At 31.1% G+C, this 21,603-nt stretch overlaps 1 protein-coding gene across 1 annotated transcript; it reads left to right on the top strand.

Annotated features, from left to right (window-relative positions):
- Nucleotides 1-13,763: 13,763 nt before the first annotated feature.
- LOC127117454 (protein DETOXIFICATION 45, chloroplastic) lies at nucleotides 13,764-20,771 on the top strand. The gene is made up of 14 exons (XM_051047473.1): nucleotides 13,764-14,327; nucleotides 14,405-14,574; nucleotides 14,672-14,818; nucleotides 15,080-15,258; nucleotides 15,410-15,545; nucleotides 16,556-16,652; nucleotides 16,738-16,838; nucleotides 18,169-18,332; nucleotides 18,697-18,768; nucleotides 18,920-19,036; nucleotides 19,126-19,221; nucleotides 19,308-19,429; nucleotides 19,936-19,993; nucleotides 20,424-20,771. Exons 1-14 carry the CDS (start codon nucleotides 14,002-14,004, stop codon nucleotides 20,433-20,435), a joined length of 1,797 nt encoding a protein of 598 aa, XP_050903430.1. The 5' UTR covers nucleotides 13,764-14,001; the 3' UTR covers nucleotides 20,436-20,771.
- Nucleotides 20,772-21,603: the final 832 nt, after the last annotated feature.

Here is a 21,603-nt window from a genome sequence, read left to right as displayed (position 1 = left end):
TATCGGTCTAAATATCGATTATTCATAATTTTATTGAAAAAGATATTTATATGAGATTATAAAAGTCTCTTTCATTGGAAGAGGAGATTGGGTTCAACTCCTTCCGATATTCTAGTTTCTCACTTTTAAAATGAATGTTGATTTAAGGGGAGAAATTTATTTTAAAATGAATATTATTCTACTATATAAAATGAATATTATTTTCACAATAATTTTTTTTTTTTAATTATATCATTTAATAATTATTTTGTATACTGCTTCTAAGACATTAATAAGGTCAATTTAATAAGAGTACAATATTTTATGATAATAAACAAAGAGTCTTTCTAAAATAAATGGAGTATTATTTAAAGAAAAGTTTTTTGACAGAATAAAGAATAGTAGTATTCCTTAAGATAATTTTTTTTTAATTTGACTTTTTTTATTTTATTTTTGTGAACACATCAAATACTTGTTATTTTAAATTTATATGAAATAGATAATTAGTGTCTGTTTGGGTGCATCTATTTTGCCGTTGGACGTGCATCCAACAAATGCATATAATTGTCAAAGTTTGATTCTAGTCAAACTCAGCCTGTATTTACAATCAAATATCTATCACTGCAAAACTGTTTCTTTAAATCTAAATATGATGATTTTTTTTCTTACTCTAAATATGGAGTGCTTAGCAAGTTTTGTTGGATGCTTGACTCTGACAAATTAACTAGATGATTCTATACCTAAATTTGGAGTTCAATGTTGGTTAGAGTATGGTTACTATTATATATGCTTACCTTGCTTTTATAAATTCTTATTTCTCACTCTTAAACTTTGTTACAGCTTTGATTCTTTGGACTTCAATTTTTTCTTTCCCTTTATCCGTAAAAAACAGGAAAACGTATAATACTTTTTTTTCTTGAAATATATATATATATATATATATATATATATATATATATATATATATATATATTAACCTATCAAATAGTTAATAAAATTGGTACTTAGACATGTCCAATTTATCTCTCAAAAAAATTTAAAAAATTCAAATAAGAAGTGAATTTTATCAAGTGTAATGATTAATAAAAAAAATTGCATTGACTAATCTATGTACACATATATTTCTCTCTATGTAAACGTGCGATATCTTAAATCTAAATAATTGTACCGTATATAAGATGTTCTTATTTAATTAAAAGATGTCAATGAACAATATTCACATTAAGAAATGAACATAGGATCAATAATGAGTTAGTTTTAAGATAAAATTTTCTCCAAATTTAAAGAGTAAATTCATGAATTGAAGAGTAAAGATTCTCCTGAAAAGAAGTAGATGTCATATAGAGCAACTGTTTAACATGAAAATTGTCTTTATCAAAGTCAATTTTACAATTTTGAAACCTTATATCATTTCTTATATGCCAAATTTTTCAAATAATTATTATGATGAGAGTTGTGATCAGATTTTGAATTTAAGAGCTCAAACTTCTACCAACAAATTTGAATAAACTTTCGTAACTAGCTCTATCAATGTTCATGTCAAACAATTGTTCCATCTAATGCCAGAAAATTAAAGTATAATTGCATCTAAGAAATAAGTTATATGCAATTTCCACATAATGATTGTAGAGAGCACCTCGAAACCATATGCATTCGGGTTGCCTTCTGTTACAATAACATTATGCATTATTTTACAAGTCAATAATGACTTAGTATATGGTATGCAGGGATGTTAAATGAATTTAGTCAAAGAAGGCTCAGTGTGATCCGTATTGATACAATCATATGCACCTTTAAAATATAGGTCACCATTTGCAGATCATTTTCAAATGAGTTTATTAGCAGTAGTATTATAAAATGACAAGTTAATTTTCAAAATATCTTCAACAATTTCAAGAGCCAAAATGGATAGGTCACGAGGAATGTTCCAATTGATGTCTTGGATAATTGAACTGTCCTTAGTAGTTTTCATAAATTGAATATCCACTAGAAATACTAAGTTTAAATCTTTAATTTTGTCTCTCAACCAATTAGTAATCCACAAATCAATATTTTCCCCATAAATCAATATGCGTCATATCATGCGCAGCATTTTCACCGAGCTGAAGTATTACGTCATAAAAAATTAAACATGCATACATAGTATAAGTCAGGATCCGGATCAATCGTGAGAGTCCGGGTAAATCCTCAATCGAGTCAGTGGTATTTTTCTGAGTGAGTTTCTATCCTGCATGTCGTTCTCACGAAGATATTTCCAAGTGAATCTTTCCCTAACAAAAGGGACGTATTTTTTATCATCATGTCACCATAATCTTTTCAACCTTTTCCTATAACAAAAGGGACGTGTGGTGTGTCCTTAAGGGAGGAGGGGATCTTTTATCTTTGATGAAAGCCTCTTGTGAGATGCCAGCAAAAATGAGAGAGAAAAATCCATGATACGCGTGTTCCCTTTCAATTGGCTCTCCTTTTTTCTTCTTTTTTTTAATTTCACCATTTGCTTTTAGTTGATTGAATGACGGGGAATACAAGGATAACAAATGTGAGCTCTTGATTAATTTTGAAACAATGGTCCAGATTTAATCAAAGAAGTACACATAATTTAAAATGTCAAAGTTGTCTCTTCTAGAAGCGTTAAAATTTTTAAATGAGATTAAAGCATTAAAACAAATAAAATTCACACCTTTTTAAATAAACATGATAAAATTAAAATGAAAGCATCAGAAATTCTATTTAAAATTTTAAGAAAATTTTGACAAAAGAATAAAAAAATAATAATTGAATATGAATAAAAATTGAACGCAAAACTGTTCAAAAACTTAAAACTAACGCACCTAAATGATCAACGTGAAATAAACTTTTCGGAAACATATAGGTTTTTGTTCAATTTTGAAGTAAAAAATGTCAGTTGAAAAAGTTCAGGCTGATAAAAATGTGATCGAATAAGAGGTCAAAAAATTAAAGTGAGCACGCCATGTTAAACTATTCAAACCGTAAATTCAATAAAATTGACGTTTGCAGGCCCAATCTTTAAGTTTTTCGCCCCTAATTTTATGTATATTTGAGAAACGATTCAACCGGTCTATTGTAGATTCAAAAATTTATTGATATTTTAGACATTATGTGCGATGAAAGATATGTTATGCTATGCAAATGTTGCAAAGTAAAGATAAATGCAAATGTATGAAAGTTTAAAAAGGTTTAGACAAAATTGAGGTATGACACTTCCATCTTCCCTTCCCTTCATGATTCATTGATTTTGTTTGTTTAGAATTGGTTAGTGTTTTTGTTTGAATTGAGTGCTTGGTTTTTATAGTTTTTATCTCTTCTTTTCTTATTGTTCCAGTTTATTTTGGCAGAATATATATATATATATATATATATATATATATATATATATATATATATATATATATACTGTCAATGCATCACAACTATCCGTTTGTATTATTTTTTAAGTGGTTAAAATAAAAGTCAAATCTTTCAAATAAACTAGTGTTTGTGATTAATTAACACGGTAAAACATCTTTACACTGTCCGTACATACCAATTAAGTTATATATATATATATATATATATATATATATATATATATATATATATATATATATATATATATATATATATATATATATATATATATATATATATATATATATATATATATATATATATATATATATATATATATATATATATATATATATATATATATATATATATATATATATTTACTGTTATTGTTAGTTATATGTATAATATAATTAAAATGATAGCATGAGAAATTATGTTTCAAATTTTATGAATATGTTAGACAACATAATCAAAATAAAATGATTGAATATGAATAAAAATTGAGCGCAAAAGTGCTCAAAAACTTAAAATGAATGCACTTAAATGATCAACGTGAAATAATTTTTTTGGAAACATACAGGTTTTTATTCAATTTTGAAGTAAAAAATTTCGGTTGAAAAAGTTCAGGTCGATCAAAATGTGATCAAATAAGGGGTCAAAAAATTAAATCGACCACGCCAGGATAAACTATGGAAATCGTAAATCAATAAAATTGACGTTTGCATGCCCAATCTTTAAGTTTTTTGCCCCCTAATTTTATGTATATTTGCAAAACGATTCAACCGATCTATCTCTAGATTCAAAAATTTATTATGGTTGATATTTTAGACATTATGCGTGATGAAAGACATGTTATGCTATGCAGATGTTGCAAAGTAAAGATAAAGTCAAATGTATGAAAGTTTTAAAAATGCTCCGACAAAATTGGGGTATGACACTTCCATTTTACCTTCCCTTCATGATTCATTGATTTTGTTTGTTTATAATGAGTTAGTGTTTTTGTTTGAATTGAGTGCTTGGTTTTTATAGTTTCTATCTTTTATTTTCTTATTGTTCTAGTTTATTTTAGCAGAATATATATATATATATATATATATATATATATATATATATATATATATATATATATATATATATATATATATATATATATATATATATATATATATATATATATATATGGGTGTAAAAAGTTTTACACCGTCAATGCATCACAACTATCCGTTTGTATTACTTTTCAAGTGGTTAAAATAAAAGTTAAATCTTTCAAATAAACTAGTGATTATAATTAATTGACATCGTAAAAAAATCTTTACACTGTCACTGTCAGTACATACTAATTATATTCTATATATATTCAAACTTTCCGATTCACAAGTTATATATATATATATATATATATATATATATATATATATATATATATATATATATATACTGTTACTGTTAGTTATATATATAATATAATTAAAATGAAAGCATGAGAAATTTTATTTAAAATTTTATGAATATTTTGACAAGAAAATAAAAATAAAATGATTGAATATGAATAAAAATTGAACGCAAAAGTGCTCAAAAACTTAAAATGAACATTTTCAAAAATTCTTTTAATTAATTAAATATAAAATCACATTTTCAATCTTATACATAAATAAACATTTTTCCAAATCAAAATTCAAATTGAATGCAATGCGAGTGCTTGATCCAACGCTAAGTACCCTTTATACTTCATACCAAACTCTTTTGTAATTTACTTCAAACATTTGATCCAACGTCAAGTTTTCCGTTTTTAAACTCTTTTTCGCAATAAATAATTCGATTGAAAAAAGATTGAAGCAGAAGTAATTTTCTTCTTCTTTCCTGAATATTAATGTGATGGCCGCACTTAGCCTACCATTTGAACATTCGCCGATCGCTTCAAAACATTTTTAATATAAGTTAATCAAGTTAATTCGTTCATGGACGAAAAAGGATTATTAGGGTGGAAGTAATTTTCTCATTTTTTTCGAGTATTCCGGTGATGACTACACTTAGCCTACCGTTCGAATATTTGTCGCCCGTTAAAGAAATACGACTTGATTCGTCACAAAAATTTCATATAATTTGATTGAAAAAGGATTCATGCGGAAGTAATTTTCTTCTCCTTTTCCCAAGTATTCATGTGATTGTCGCACTTAGCCTACAATTTAAATATTCATCAGTCACTCAAAAATATTCAAACACATCAAATTTATTTTTTCGCCCGTGTGCGACTTGAAATTCCTTTTCAGAAACAGACATAATTTATCCATTTTCGACGCGAAACAAATAAAGACTTCAGTCTCCAAGAGCGAGCAACAAGTAAAGGTTTAACCGCTCAAATGCGATTTAAGCATCACTCTTTAAAAGTAATCAACCAACCCATGGGTTTCTACAATGAACAACGAAGCTCTAATTTTCTCATTGCACCATGAGAACACGTAGACACATGATTCTAAAATCTTGGCGAGCACAATAATAATAAAAACTTAGGTTTAGTCTCTTTATTTTCTTTTTTCTCGCTTCTCGCATAATAAGTAGAAGATAGTAAATGATTCACGCTAACACTCATTTGCATGACTAACTAAATGGGTCCCATTAAGTACAACGAATGTGAGGGGTGCTAATATATTTCCCTTGTATAATCGACTCCCGAACCCGATCTAGTTGCGACAACCATTCCCCTTAGTTTTAGCGGAGTTTATTCGATATTTTCCCACTCCTTTGAAATAAATAAAGATCGGTGACGACTCTATTGTTATTATGAGTGTGTAATGCGCTTGGGTGATTTTCCGCGTTGCGATAATGAAGTTGATTAATTTGGATATACAAATATACTAAAGTTCCATGTGAAATGTATGATTTAGATAATAATATTTAATTGTCGTTTCGATATTGTTGATGTAAGTGATAATATTCAACTGTTAGTTAAAGAATATATATATATATATATATATATATATATATATATATATATATATATATATATATATATATATATATATATATATGTGTGTGTGTGTGTGTGTTTTTTATTATTTTTTATATAGGTTACTATAATGGATGTCTGTATTAATAATTATATTAGATTTCATGTATATGTGTTATGTGTTATGGTGGTTACTATCGTAGGTGTTTGTGTTTATGTATATGTTTTATAATCAGAATTATGTATATGTTTATAATTTTTTATATTTTATATTAGATATATATTTGTAATGTTATATTTTTTAAAACATTTTATGTAAATATAACCCCTTATAAATATAATATTAATATTTATAAGAGTTGCATTTTACATAACATAAAATCCATAGACAACATTCATATACATATAAAATATAAAACATTAAAAACATATACATAACACATACATAAAATTTAATATAAATATTAAATATAAACATCTAACATGATACATAGTCGTTCACCATAATAAGAAATATTCATTCATACTGAAAATGAAAATTGAATATTATCATTTGCATCAACAATACGCTTCCATATATAAAAAAAACATATCACACAACAAGAATTGTTAATAGAGAAATAAACACAATTGTTCGAGTTGTTGGGCTTGGTGAGAGAATAAAGGATTGAAGGGTAAACGTGTGCAAATGGAAAAATGAGAATGTTCTTTCTACCCTTATGGATATTCCCACACTATCATGAAAAGTTTTTAATGTTCATAGCGTCTGAAAATGCATCTTCGGTCGCACCTATTTTCACTATTTCTCATACCACATTGAAGAGACACCTTTTTTATGCTAAAATTTATACCGGAGATGCATCTTGTATGTATTAAAAGTGCGTTCGAAGATATATCTTCGTAAACATCATTTATTTGAAAATGTGTTGGTGGTCCGGAGATGCATCTCCTTACGCTTTTCTTTCATAACCCGTGCCAGAACCCTTCCCTCTTCCTCCTTCATTTTTTAAAAAGCTCTTAAAAAACAACATTTCACCTCTCCCTCTCCCAATTATTGAAGCATCTTTTCATTACATTGAAGCATCAGTGGAGCTCTTTCTTCTCATTTTCATCATCTCATAACATCGAAACATCTCCTTCTTATCAATCAATTTCATTTTGGTAAGTCTTTCAAATTTTATTTTCTTTTTGTGTTTTAATTTGTAGTTAGTTTTTTATGATACATTAGCTGTTTTAGACACTTTAGATAGTAATGTAAACAGACTTGGTAGGTTAGAGCAACATGCAATGAGGTGTATTGGAACTATTAGGGCATAAAATGTGTTACTCCCACGGAAGAAAAATCATAGCTTTGTCCGGAGATGCATCTCTGTATTTTCTCGACATTATTTTCAGAAATGCATCTTCAGATTGGACTCAACCAAAAAATTGGGATATTTTATGAATTTCTCCAAGCATGTTGTTGATAATTGTCTATGTTTTATCACACAAGTATAATGGCTGAAGACAACATTGGTCGGATTAGGCTCGGGCGTGTGTTCCAAGTCGCGTCAGTACAACGTGAGAGGGTCATAGCGAGGACCATGAGGCCATAAGTTATTGATAACTCGTTTGATGTTGCATCTACTTCGCAGGTCCGACCATCTAGTTCTCTTAACCGATTATCTCAGGCATATCATGTAGCAGAACTTGAGAATCATGTTGACTCAGAAGCCCAGGAGGAAGCCGATCAGGATGCCCCATTAGAGAGTTATCTAGAAGGGTCATATGACACCTCCTTACTTTATAATTATGCAAAACATGTTGGTATATTTATTTTCTTTTGTAACACATATGTTGTCAACTAATTAAATCCATAAGGATTATGTTTTTTTCCAGGAGCGTGATTGCTTGAAAATGATTAACCACGACAGGAAGATACTGGTGTTTCCACATCCCACTGATCATTGGCTTAGTGATGTTGTATGTTATTTTGGTCTTTCCAGATTATGGTCATCTACATACATGACCATAAACCACGACATGCATGAGGCTTGTACAGAGAGGTGACACTCAGAGACGTCATCTTTCCACGTACATATAGGCGAGATAACCATCACTTTGGATGACGTCTCATGCCTCCTACATCTTTCCATCATAGGAAAATTACTGGACCATCGGAGGATCAAACGAGAGGAAGAGGTTGATCTGATGGTCACCTTATTTGGGGATGACCCTGGTAAGGCGGTGAAGGAGGAAGCTCTCACTAGTGATGTTCATGCACAATTTGACTTTTTTGGAAAAGCTTTGTAACAAACACGTAACTGGGGCTTTGGATGCCGCTGGCGATGATATACGGGTTGAGTACCACCAACATTGCGCATTGAGGTGTTACTTCTTTTTCTTGGTTAACACGTCCATGTTTATGGACAAAAGTGAAAAAATGTCGATATGGTATACCTCAAGTACTTCATATACCTGACTATAATTCATGAGTACAACTAGGGGGACGCTTGTTTGGTTTACCTCTACTCGAAGTTGGGCGAGAGTTGTCTTTGGTAGACAAAGTAGTTGACGGAGTGCTGCACGCTGGTTACATTAATTTCTTGTTACTAATATTTTCATAATTTATTTGTTATTAATATTGTATCCGCAATATTTTCAGGGTTGGATCATCTCCCACTTCCCTCGTATCACTGGGTGAGAAGTTGTACCTAATTACATAAAGGACTAGCCCCGTGCATCTGCTTTTGTTCCGTACATTGGGAATGGTGAGGTCGAGCCATTAAGAGTCTCTCTTGACCGTATGGTAACAAATTGTGTTTGCTTCTACCCATACGAGGGTCACCGCCAGACACGTTAGTTTTGCTTAATTTCCTTATACTCCTATTGTCTGGGATATGGGTAATCTCTTATGTATCCTTATCTGCTTGATCGAGTGACGCACCAGTTTTGCCACTTGCAAATTATTCTGAGACCTCCCCATGAGTCTACTCCTTCCACCGCATCCCACAAACACCTACAGGCGATATTGGATGATTTTGAGAGTCACTTGGTACTAGAGGAGTATCGTCAGGAGCCACCTCATGTACACTGGGTTTGTGTTGAGGGCTACATGACATGGTTCTACAGGGTGTCACACTTTATCATGACACCAAACGCTCCTGGAGAACAACCTAGGTCAACTAACCAATCATGACACCAGATGCTCCTAGAGAACAACCTTGGTCAACTAATCAATCATGACATCATACGCTCCTAGAGAAAAACCTAGGTCAACTAACTAGAAGGTACTTGAGGTTCGGGATGAGTAGACAGAAAGTGTGACAACAGTATGTCAGCGTGTTATAGAGATGGGCAGAGCAAACATAAAGTCATGAATCTTTGTGGATGACAGTCCCCAGTTGTCCCTAGTATAACACATGATTTCCGAGTTACGGAATACCATGCAATACAAGCGGTAGAGGTGGCAAGCGATTAGACATACCTAATAGTTTATATTAGGAGTATTATTTTTGGGGGTATTTTTGATGTATTTTTAGACAAATATTATGTATGAATTATCTTGATTTTTTTTTTATTTGTGAAAGAATTTTCACCCTTATTTAACATTAATATAACTCAATTTTACTTTTAATTTACACTAATATAAGTTAATATAAGTTGGCCTCACAAAAATTAAAATTTTGGACAATTATATTGTTCTGATATGATTCATGGAAGATTTCGGAGATGCATCTCTGAAATAAACCCCCCTTTGTATTTACCAAATTAAAAAAAATCAGGGGACATCTATGATGCATATTCGAATACACCAAATCCGGAAATACACATACAAAGATGCATCTTCAAACCACAATTTGGTCAAAAATATTGTGGATCTCAGAATAGTGCATTTTAATTGTGATTTGGATACGTTCTAAGATGTATATCCAGACGTCCGAAAGACAAATTCAAATTTTTGAGAATGTAAAATTAATCTTAAAAAGGCTAAAAGGGTCGTATGTATATGAATTCCCCGCCGAAGATGTTTTGAAAATTAGTCTTAATAAAAGAAAAGTGAGAAATATATATATATATATATATATATATATATATATATATATATATATATATATATATATATATATATATATATATATATATATATATATATATATATATATATATATATATATATATATATATTTGTGAAGAACCACAAATATCTAACAAATTTTAGGATAAGACGGTAAACATGTTTGAAATATTTGGTTTAGTACATATTCACGTTGTTATATTTTCAAATTATCAATAGAATTATACATTTTATTTTATATATTTTTTATTATTATTATTATTATTATTTTTTAAAATAAACATATATCTAATATAAAATATAAAATATTATAAACATATACTTAAAAGAAGAAGAAGTAAATTTTTCATGCTTTGATTCTATGTAGATGACCTGTTGATAACATACATTTGTAAGAAGATTGAAGATTTCAAATGTGACCTGAGCAAGGAGTTTGGTATGTCTGACCTAGGCAACATCTGATACTTCATTGATAAAATGAGTAGTAGAGGTTTGATGATGCACCAAAGAAGATATGCAAGTGAGATACTAAAAAGATTTGAGATTGAGGATTACAATGCAGTTTTAACACCAACTGAATCGAGACTGCAATTAATGAAGGACTCAAATGAAGATGATGTTAGTCCAACACAATAAAGAAGACTCGTTAGATCATTTAGATATCTTTGGCATACAAGGTCTGGTCTAGCATATTGATGACAACCCGTCATTGCATATAAATAGGCGAATAATCGGTGAAAAACAAGCAAAAGATGAGTCAAAAGAAAGAAGAAAGACCCAAGAATGAGTGAAAAATAGCCAAGTATGGAAGAATGAGACTTAGTAAAAATTCTGGTGAAAAAAGTGTTTTTTAGCGCAACTACTAGAATAATCACGCGCACTGTCGCGCAACATTGCGTGCGCGATAGAGATGTATGAGTTATATCGCGCGTGATGGGCACTTTTCTAGGTTTTTTCTGACGCGTTCTAACCCATTATGAGCTCTTTTTAATGAGATTTTCAATAGTTTGACAAGGGGTTATGAATTTTGGAGACTGAAGCATGATTTGGAGACACATAAGTGGTGATTTTTAGAGTATTTGAAGCCATTTGAGGCCATCTCTTCAAATGACTTATTATGTTATTTTCATCTATCAATTGTGATATTATTTTCTGAATAATGAGTAACTAAGCTCCTTTAGGTTAGATTGGGTTATGATGAACCTTATTCAATCTTGTTGGAATTATATGTTGGTTTGACTTTATACAAATCATTTGAGTTATAATCTTATTCAATTGTTTCTTAATCTTAATGTTTTTTATTTAAGATACTCTATTAATCTGATATTGGACACATAGGGATTACTGACCCTTAGCCTATGTGTTAGACCTAGGGCAACTGTTCTATTTACACTGGTTGAATATGGATATGAGACCCCGTGTAATGGCATTGGGAATTAACGTTCTGTACATTGCATAATCCTGTTTACACTGGTGGACTAGGAATATGAAGCTCTGAGTAGTGATTGGTGAGTTATTTCGTGAGGGATCAATTATCACGATTTTGTTAATTCACCGTGAGATTATAAGGATAAGATCATTCATACAAGGCATCATACATCAACAAGAGGGGATAAGGGAACTCGACACATAACCTATCAGTCTTAATATTTCTGTTTTAAACTCGTAGTTTATTTTTCGTTCTGAAACCTGAACCCTCTCATTTACTACTTTCCTTTATATTACACAATTATTGGCTTGTTCGAACACAGTCCCCGTGGATTAGATCTTTTATTACTACGACACTATTGATACACTTGTCGAGAAGTCATCACATATAGTATAAGTATGATGCATAGATTCATGCCAAAGCTAAATGTATCTCAGCTTGCAACCCCCGATAGGATACGAAGGTACCTCAAAGGAACACTAGATTATGACATTTTGTTTCCTGCAACAGATGAACGAAAGGAATGCGAACTTGTGGGATACACTAACTCAAGTTGGCGTGGTGATGTTGAGGATTGAAAATTCACATCTAGTTATGTGGTTATGCTAGGTGGTGCACCAGTTGTTTGAAGCTCAAGAAAAGAACCACTTGTAGCTCTGCCATCATGTGAGGCTGAATACACAGTTGGCTCTCTTTGTGCATGTCAAGCAAAACAGATGGTGAATCTGATTGAGGAGATTAGAGGAAAGAATCATGGAGCAATGATCATGAAGATTGATAACCTGTCTACTATCAATTTGGCCACGAGCCCGATATCATGTGGAAGAAGCAAACACATTTAAATGATAGTCCATTATCTTAGAGAGCAAGTAACAAATGAAAAACTGAATTTAGAACACTACAAAACTGAGAGTTAGATTACAAACATCGTGACCAAGGTCGTGCATGTGAAATAGTTCAAGAGATTGAGAATCATGATGAATGTAAATAGCTTAGACAAAATGAATTAAGTGGTGTGTTAAACATGTAATCTTTTGTGTTAAACATGTTTGTAGATGCAAGATTCGTCAGTCAAAGCAACATGTATTCGAATAGTCAAAGCAACATGTATTCGAATAGTCGAATACAACTTGTAGTAGTCGAAGCTGCATGTATTCGACAGAGTCGAATACCACTTGTCGAAGTTAGTTAGTTAGTTAGTTTGAGATTCCTTGATGTGCAAGTAATCTCATTATAAATAAGAAGACACTTTGTATTTGAAATAATATAAAGTTCAATACATTCTTTCTTTCTCTAAAAAAACCAATACTCTCTCAATATTATCTTCTCTCATTGCTGAAAATTATTATTTTTTAAAATATTTTGCAAGGGAATAATCTTATAATAAAGAGTGTGGTTGAATTACTCGAGTGATGAGTTTAGAACAAAAATCTTATATCAATCAAAAGAGAATTGAATTTTATTCTATCAACCAAATTAAAATATTAAAACATTCTAATAAATAAAAGGAAAACAATAATTAAAAAGAAAATATCTCAAAAATTAAAATGAAGTTTGGTAGAAAGAATTTTGTGCATACATAGTTGTTAGTCAAAATAAAAAAACTATAATTTACTTAAGAAAGAAAAACATATTTAGAATACCGTTATATAATTACAAATTTCTAAGAAAAAAAATAAAAAAACCATTTAAAATATAGAGTAAAGTCAAAACTCATTCAAAATAAATATATATATATATATATATAAAGTTTCCATAAAGGAGAGCAGTAAAAATGTTTCCATAATATCTAATTTAACTAATTTAATTAATAGTTAATATTAATTGTAACAAACAATTTAATTATTATTGTTATTATTTTTACAAAAACAGGAAATGAATCAAATCTAGTTCATTCTAATAAATAAAAAATGAAAGAGATAAAAATATAGTAGTAACCCCAAAATAAATATATATATAAAAAAAGTGGAGAATGCTATTGCAAAACCCAGAAAAGTTGATTCTGTGGGCTTTCGGTAGAGGTTGGAAATTTTAATAGTATCATCATTATTAATTTTTTTAAATAAATCATTTTTCATTTCTCTGTTTAAATTTGAATTCAATAATCATCCTATCATAATCAAATAAAAATTTCCATTTCGTTATTCACCTAGCTAATCATAATTATCATTGTTTTCATCTAGTATTTGAAAATCTACTCTTATCCCCTCATGTATTGATTAATTCGAAGAAGAAATCATGAACATGAACATGAACATTGCTGCTACCAATTTCAACAACGCTTCTTCTTCTTCCTCCTACGTCTCTTCTCAGTGTAACCGTTTCACCTCATTCAACCATAGGCGTAGTGCTTCTTTTTCTTCTAATAAATTTGCTATAGGTCTCAGTAATGGCCCACACTTACTTTCACTCAGAAATTCCCGCTTCGTAACCCTTCGTTTCTCTAAACCCTCACCAAAACCTTGTTTCGCTTCTTCTCATCATTCTCACCTCAATCAACAATCTCTTCTCGATGATGAATCTCATCGCGATTCCGACGCCGACGCCGACATCGAAACCACACCGTAAGCCTCTGTTTTCATTTCAATTTTTCAATTTTTCATTCTACTGTTTCTCATGTTTTTTCTTCAATTTGTGACAGTGAATTACCGGTTGATCAAATTCAAAATCAAAATCAGAATGAAAATGGAAAAGGTTTCTCGATTTCGGATGTGAAACGTGAGATTATATCGCTTTCTTTGCCTGCACTTGCTGGACAAGCTATTGATCCAATCGCACAGTTGATGGAAACTGCTTACATTGGTCGACTCGGTTAGTAGTTACTACTACAATACAACTTCTTCGAATTCCTTTTGTTATTCACATTTTAACTGATTATTTTTTTCTTATTTGATTTGTTTATTTATAGGGACTGTTGAATTGGCTTCTGCTGGTGTTTCTGTTTCCATCTTTAATATCATTTCGAAGCTATTTAATATTCCACTTCTTAGTGTTGCTACTTCTTTTGTTGCTGAAGATATGGCAAATGTTGCTAAAAATTCTGATTCTGCTTCAGGTTAATTTATCACCTCTTACTGATTTATTTGTTTAATTATTCCATTGTTGTCAAATAGTTGCGCAATTTGAATAAATAGTTATTGTTAGGTGATAGGCTATTTAGTACAAAGTGTTGCGGGCGGTTATATTAGTGTTATTATGCTATAGCATAGCGGATTTTTAGACAAACTATTACGTATTTGCGATATGCGATTGACAAATATTGTACTACTTTTACTGCATTTGTATCATTTTCTAATGACTTTGATTTTCCTTGCAGATCAGGGTGGTAGTACAAAAATTAGTGATTACAGTAACCCTTTCACAACAGTTTATGAAAGAAAGCAACTCTCCTCTGTTTCCACTGCTTTGCTATTAGCTATGGGGATTGGCATTTTTGAGGCGTTGGCTTTGTGTTTTGGATCTCGAACATTTCTTCGTTTGATTGGTGTATCATTGGTATGTTTTCACCTCAACGCTGTCTTTGCTAATCGTTTTCGTGTCTATTTGTAGTACTTTGAATGCATGATTCTTTTGATTGTGAATTAGAAGACTATAGTCTATAACATGGATTGTAATCTCCTCTTTGAATAATTATTCTTTTTATCAGGGAAATCCAACACTTGTTCCGGCACAAAAATTTCTCTCGTTAAGAGCATTTGGTGCTCCTGCAGTTGTACTTTCTTTGGCTCTTCAAGGAATTTTTCGTGGTTTTAAGGATACCAAAACTCCTGTTATATGTCTAGGCAAGTGTTTGGTTTAATGTGTCTTTTTTTTGTTGATAATTTTGTGTTTTTGAGCATCTTTTCTGTTTTTTGGGAGTCTATCTTCTGCATATGCTCTAATACCTTGCCATTATATGCTTCAAACTATTCAGCATTTTCTTATCCTTTTGAAAGCTCTTTTTATACTTACTATTCATGTATAGGCTGTAATTGCTGTAGTAGTAGTTTTTGTTATTATTATTTAAAGAGATTGCAAAAATCTATACAAATAAATACTATAGCACCAATCACTACATCATTTCCTTGTTTTGGTAATAATCTGCTTTAAAACTTTGATTCTTGGCTTATTGCTTGCCTTTTGAATGCCTTTCTTATAATCATGATTTCTGAGACAGTAGTTTGGATTTTCTATCAAGCTCGCATAAATCATGTGAAAATTTCATTGTCCATAATTGTGGCTTTACGGCCTAATGTTTCATATTGCAAGCATGTAAAGTAAGGAGTGCTAGCACAAAAGTCTTTTTGCCTAAGAACTTAATTGTACGTGTTTGAGAAAGCTTCCGTCTGTAAATTGTTTGCACATGATAGGAAGCTTGATATGTAAAGACGGGAAATAAAGGCTACTTTGTTAATCATATTGGAATATGTTTATACTGATCTCTGAATTTCTTTAGAAAATAAATGCATTACGCGTGCTATATGATGTAATTGGAAAGTTACATGTACAGCCTTTGAGATAGGAAATGTTCTTGTTATTATTGTATTTTTTTTCTCATCCAACATTTAGCATGGCTGAATGCATTTCATAAGGATAAAATCATCCATGGCATGTTCTCTGAAGAGTGAACAGGTATTAATGATGTTTAAATTTGTTGGAATTTATATTTAAAATTGGAGAACAATTTTTTTTTGATATCTTAAGGGTGCTTGTTTTTTAATGTGATTCAATGATTGGTAAAAATTTAAAATTATATTCATGATTTTCAGATAATGTATGCATGTGTCTTCCTAATACATTGATGAAATTGCAGGCATTGGTAATCTTTCAGCGGTCTTTTTATTTCCCTTACTTATGTATCACTTTAAGTTGGGTGTAGCCGGTGCAGCCATTTCCACTGTTCTCTCTCAGTATGACCTTTTCAGTTGCATTCTTTTCTTTCTCTATTTCTTGACTTAATTTTACTCTAACTATGATGGAACTTTCATGCCTCAGATATATTGGGACCTTGTTGATGATCTGGTGTCTAAATAAGAGAGCTGTGTTACTACCTCCAAAAATGGGAAACTTGCAATTTGGCGGTTATATTAAGTCTGGTAAGGAGTTATCCTTCTCTTGATTGTTTCTGTTTATATGTGACGTGTTGCTAAGACCTGAGGTTAAATTGTGCTTTTGGTGTTTACTTATCATGTGTTATTTTGGGGTTTCTGTTTACTTATTATGTGTTGCTTAGACCTGAGTTCAAAGAGTGCACGTGGTTCTCCTCCTAAACTGATTTTCTCCCCCATAGAATATTAGGAAAAGAAAGGGAAGATCACAATTAGATGCTAAATGAGATCTCAAATCAGAGATAGAAGATAGAATTGCACAATTTTATTCTGCAGAATTGATAAGTTACAAAGAAACAGTGCAGAAGACACGGTTCCTCCTACCAAGTTTCGAGAGGTTGGTTCTCTCCCCATCCCAAATGTTCGAGAGTTGGGTCTCTCCCATTAACCACTCAATAATTCCCAGATAAATTCCCAGTGTCTTTCCCTTTTATAATTACACACCACCTAGAATTGAATAGACATAAATAATTGCATAATTAATTACTGCCCGTAGCAGTAATACCCCTTAACTAGCACCTACTATCCCATAAAGTATATGTGGCAGTAATTTTCCCCCAACTGATATAATCAGTTTTTCCCTTTCATGTAGAGAAAAGACCTTTAGATTTTGTGGTAAGGAGATTATATCAGATGGAGAGGGGTCAAATAGTTAGCGGTAGAGGAAGACCTAGGAAAACTATAAGAGAAGTTATTAAGAAAAATCTCGAGCTTAACAATTTAGATAAAAACATGGTCTTGGATAGAACATTATGGCGGAAGTTGATCCATGTAGTGTAGCCGACCCCACTTAGTGGGATAAGAAGGCTTTGGTTGTTGTTGTTGTCCTTTCATCTTATACACATTTTGAATAAGAAGTCTAACATATTGTTACCTGTCTTGCATTATCTTTCCCTTTGATACTCCCTTTGTCTCAAATTTTAAGTCACTTTGGCGTTTTCGCACAAATTAAGAAATGTAGTTAATGTTGTATGAAGAAGAGAAATTATGAGTTACTTTACAAAAAAATCATCTTTCATTAATGGTATTAGAGAGATAAATTAAAGGAATTGAAAAACGAAATAATAGTAAATAGTAAAGGGTCTAGTAGGAAAAGAAACATTGATCTTTCATTGATATTCTAAAACGTTTTAGAATTTGGGACATAATATTTTCCCAAAGTTTAGTACCCTCGCAAATTAACTTACAATTTGGATAGAGGGAACAGTGAACAAAATTTTCACATGAACATTTCTCATTTTCACTTTAGTGTGTACATTATATAGCTTTCTGTTAGGTTAATGTAGTTGTTTCAGTTATGATCCGTGGGCTGCTATAGGTGGTTTCGTTATTGGCAGAACACTTGCTGTTCTTACAACCTTGACATTGGGGACATCAATGGCTGCTCGTCATGGTCCAGTAGCTATGGCTGCACATCAAATATGCATGCAAGTGTGGTTAGCCGTTTCCCTTCTTACAGATGCATTGGCTGTATCTGGTCAGGTATTAAATCATCCTTTATCTAAAAACATTTTTTTTTTACTTTTCTTTCGTTTTAATCCCCCCTGCCCTGTGTGATGTTTTTCTTTTCCTTTCTTAAACTGGTAATAGTTATAAGGTGTCTTACAATATAGCAAGTTAAGCAAACAAAAGGCTGACTATAATGGCATACAGAAAAGTTCTGTCATAGTGACCTTTTATTTAGACAGGCATCATTGAATGTTTGCCAAAATTTCAGTCTGTTTGAGTCACATTTTAAAAATTTAACATCCTAGTTTCTTAAAAGCCTGGCAATTACTTTCTTCACTACTATCTTCTTGTTTGCATATGCCTTTATTTCCTTATACTTCTATGTTACTATTGATAGGCCCTAATTGCAAGTTCTATATCAAGACATGAATACAAAGTTGTGAAGGAAATTACTCATTTTGTATTAAAGGTAAGTGTTTTCCTTTTTGTGCATTTTGTATTAAAGGTAAGTGCTTTCATTGTTTATTCTTACAACTTAGGAAATCTATGGCTGTTTTAACTGTGTTAAATAAAAAGTTTTTTGTGAATTTGTTTGTGAACCTGATGATGTCTCTTTCCAGATTGGACTGCTGACAGGCCTCTGCCTGACTGCAATTCTGGGTGTATCCTTTGGATCTTTAGCTACCCTTTTCACCCAGGACTTGGAAGTTTTGCAGGTTGTCAGAACTGGAGTGTTGGTATGTATGGTCTTGCTTTTTTATTTGGTCAGTATGTTTGCCTCAGATATTGGTTTACACTGTTATAACTTATGTGTGATTGTTGCCAGTTTGTCAGTGCTTCTCAACCTTTTAATGCACTGGCTTATATTTTTGATGGTCTCCATTATGGTGTTTCTGATTTCCCGTATGCTGCTTTCTCCATGGTAAATTTCTTTGTTGAAATTGCTACAATGTTCCTGTCCTGGTAATATGTTTTACAAGGTTAATTTATATGATAACTTCTTCGTAGATGATTGTGGGAGCATTCTCCTCAGCATTTTTGGTATTTGCCTCTCCTCGTTTTGGCCTTCGTGGTGTATGGATGGGCTTGACTCTCTTCATGGCACTTCGAGCAGCAGCTGGTTCTGTCAGGTAAATTGACAAATTAATGCTGCATCCATGCACGTGAGCATCGCAAATAAATGTTTCATGTTGTTTCTTTCCTGTCTAAATATGCAATCTATCCACTTATGGTGGCTACTTTAACGCTCAGCCATTTGTCCATCATATACTGGAACAATTATTTTATGCATGTTGGGCGCATGACAACTCAACTCCGTTAATCGTATTTAAATGATAAAAGTATGAATGATATGCATACTATACTAGAGTAGTTTTGTTTGAAATTGTACTAGCACCTTGATTTTAATCCTATTTTGTTGAGATGGTCTGTTTGAAATTATTAGTCCATAATTAGTACCGGTTAGATTAATTGTAAAATCTTGAAGCAAGATTGTAAAGAATTTATGTGGAGAAAGTATACAGTATGGGAAGTGAATTTCATAGATTTACCAACGTAAGATAGCATGGCTCCATTATTGCATCTTCTATTTGTACCATTTTTTGTTGTTGAACAAGTCATGCTTTTGCATTTTCAGATTACTATCAAAGAATGGTCCGTGGTGGTTTCTACACAAGGATTTTCAGATTACAAAGGTCTGTGTGTATTTGTTTAATTCCAAATAAAATAAAGTAAACATCATTCTTGGCATTTACTTTTCACTCAACTTTTGAATTTTTATTATTATTTTTTAATTTCTATACTTAGTCTCGCATCTCTATTTGCCTGCTGTATGTTCCTTACCTTAAACGTTCGAGGAGAGAAAATGATTTAGAATGAAGAAAAGTAAATTACCATAACGAATTCCTAGTTTTATAGCAAGAACTAATAGGAATTCAGAAGTTGAGAAGTAACAGACGACTTTGTTGAAAATGAAATCAAGTCCATTTTAATCACTTAGGGAGGAAAACAACAATGCTATTCTATAAATTCTGTGTTGATTAATATTATATAGTTATGCTCTTCATAGTCTGCAGTATATCTACCATAGATTTGGCACCTAATCTTGTAATTCTATGTTTGCAGACGGTCTCTTAATTCTTAAGACAGGGAATATGGATGAAACTGTGGACCTGACATTTTACTCTCTGCACAGGATACCGTATTTAGAGGTTAAATTGGAATTTTGATTTTTCTGTAGTGCTTATTGTAAGAAATAATTTTTAGAAGTACTTCTGTAACCACTGTAACCAATCAGTTACCAATGTTGTCCATAGTACATCAAAATGCGGTGTAGAACAGCCAGTATTGTAGAGATAAGTAGACCATCTTAGTTATGTAATCCTAGTAGACAACTATTACTTTGAGAAATTACGGGCGACTCATACTGAAAATGAAACCAATTTTGTGCATGAACAAAAAATTTATGTGATAGAGCTCAAGTTTCCTGAATATATATGCATTTTTTATTCCTCTAATTTGAAGGTTTTAAACAATTGATCACCCTATTATAAAACAGGCTATTTTGGTCCCTTAATTATGTGGAATCACTTACTAGGATAATTTATTTTTTAATATTGTATTAGCACCACCAGACCAATACTCAAGTTTATAAGTATTAGTATTAATGAGATATATAAACACTAATTAATTTATTAAACAATTAATGTGGGACTTCAATGAGAAACAAAACTCACACTACATCATCTCAAAAACAAATCATCTAACATTTAGTTTCAATTAAACACTTGTCTAATTCACAAATTTAACATCTGAGAGTGTCATTAGCTATAACCCTGCATGTGTAATAAAATTCCAACCTAAATTGAAAGAATCTCATGACAATGGAGTTTAAATTTAAGAGGTTTTTAACAAATTCAAATTGATCAAATTCAATGACCTTATCAATGCCTCCAATCTGTCAACACTATCGATCATTTCTAATAAGAAAAACATCACTTTCAAAGACCGGAAAACATTACTAATGTGCAAGTGTGGTAGAACCGAATTCATATTCCATAATTGAGCATTTTTTTTCTTCCATTTCAAGTATTTCTATCTTACTCACATTTCATCAAGTTATGTTCTTTCTAAACAAAATAATAATTCTTTATCAGATCGACCGTTAATAATTCCTTTTTTATACATATCAATGACAACATGATAAATTTATGTTAATTTTAATAATATTTTATATTTTAATCATGTTTTATTAACATTTTTCTCAATTTTTTAATAACAATTCCTTACTTTAAAATACGATAAA

Source organism: Lathyrus oleraceus, chromosome 2, assembly GCF_024323335.1.
Source record: "Lathyrus oleraceus cultivar Zhongwan6 chromosome 2, CAAS_Psat_ZW6_1.0, whole genome shotgun sequence".
NCBI classification, from domain to species: Eukaryota; Viridiplantae; Streptophyta; class Magnoliopsida; order Fabales; family Fabaceae; genus Lathyrus; species Lathyrus oleraceus.
Note: the sequence above shows the minus strand (reverse complement) of the source record. Positions and strands in the feature narration are given on the sequence as shown.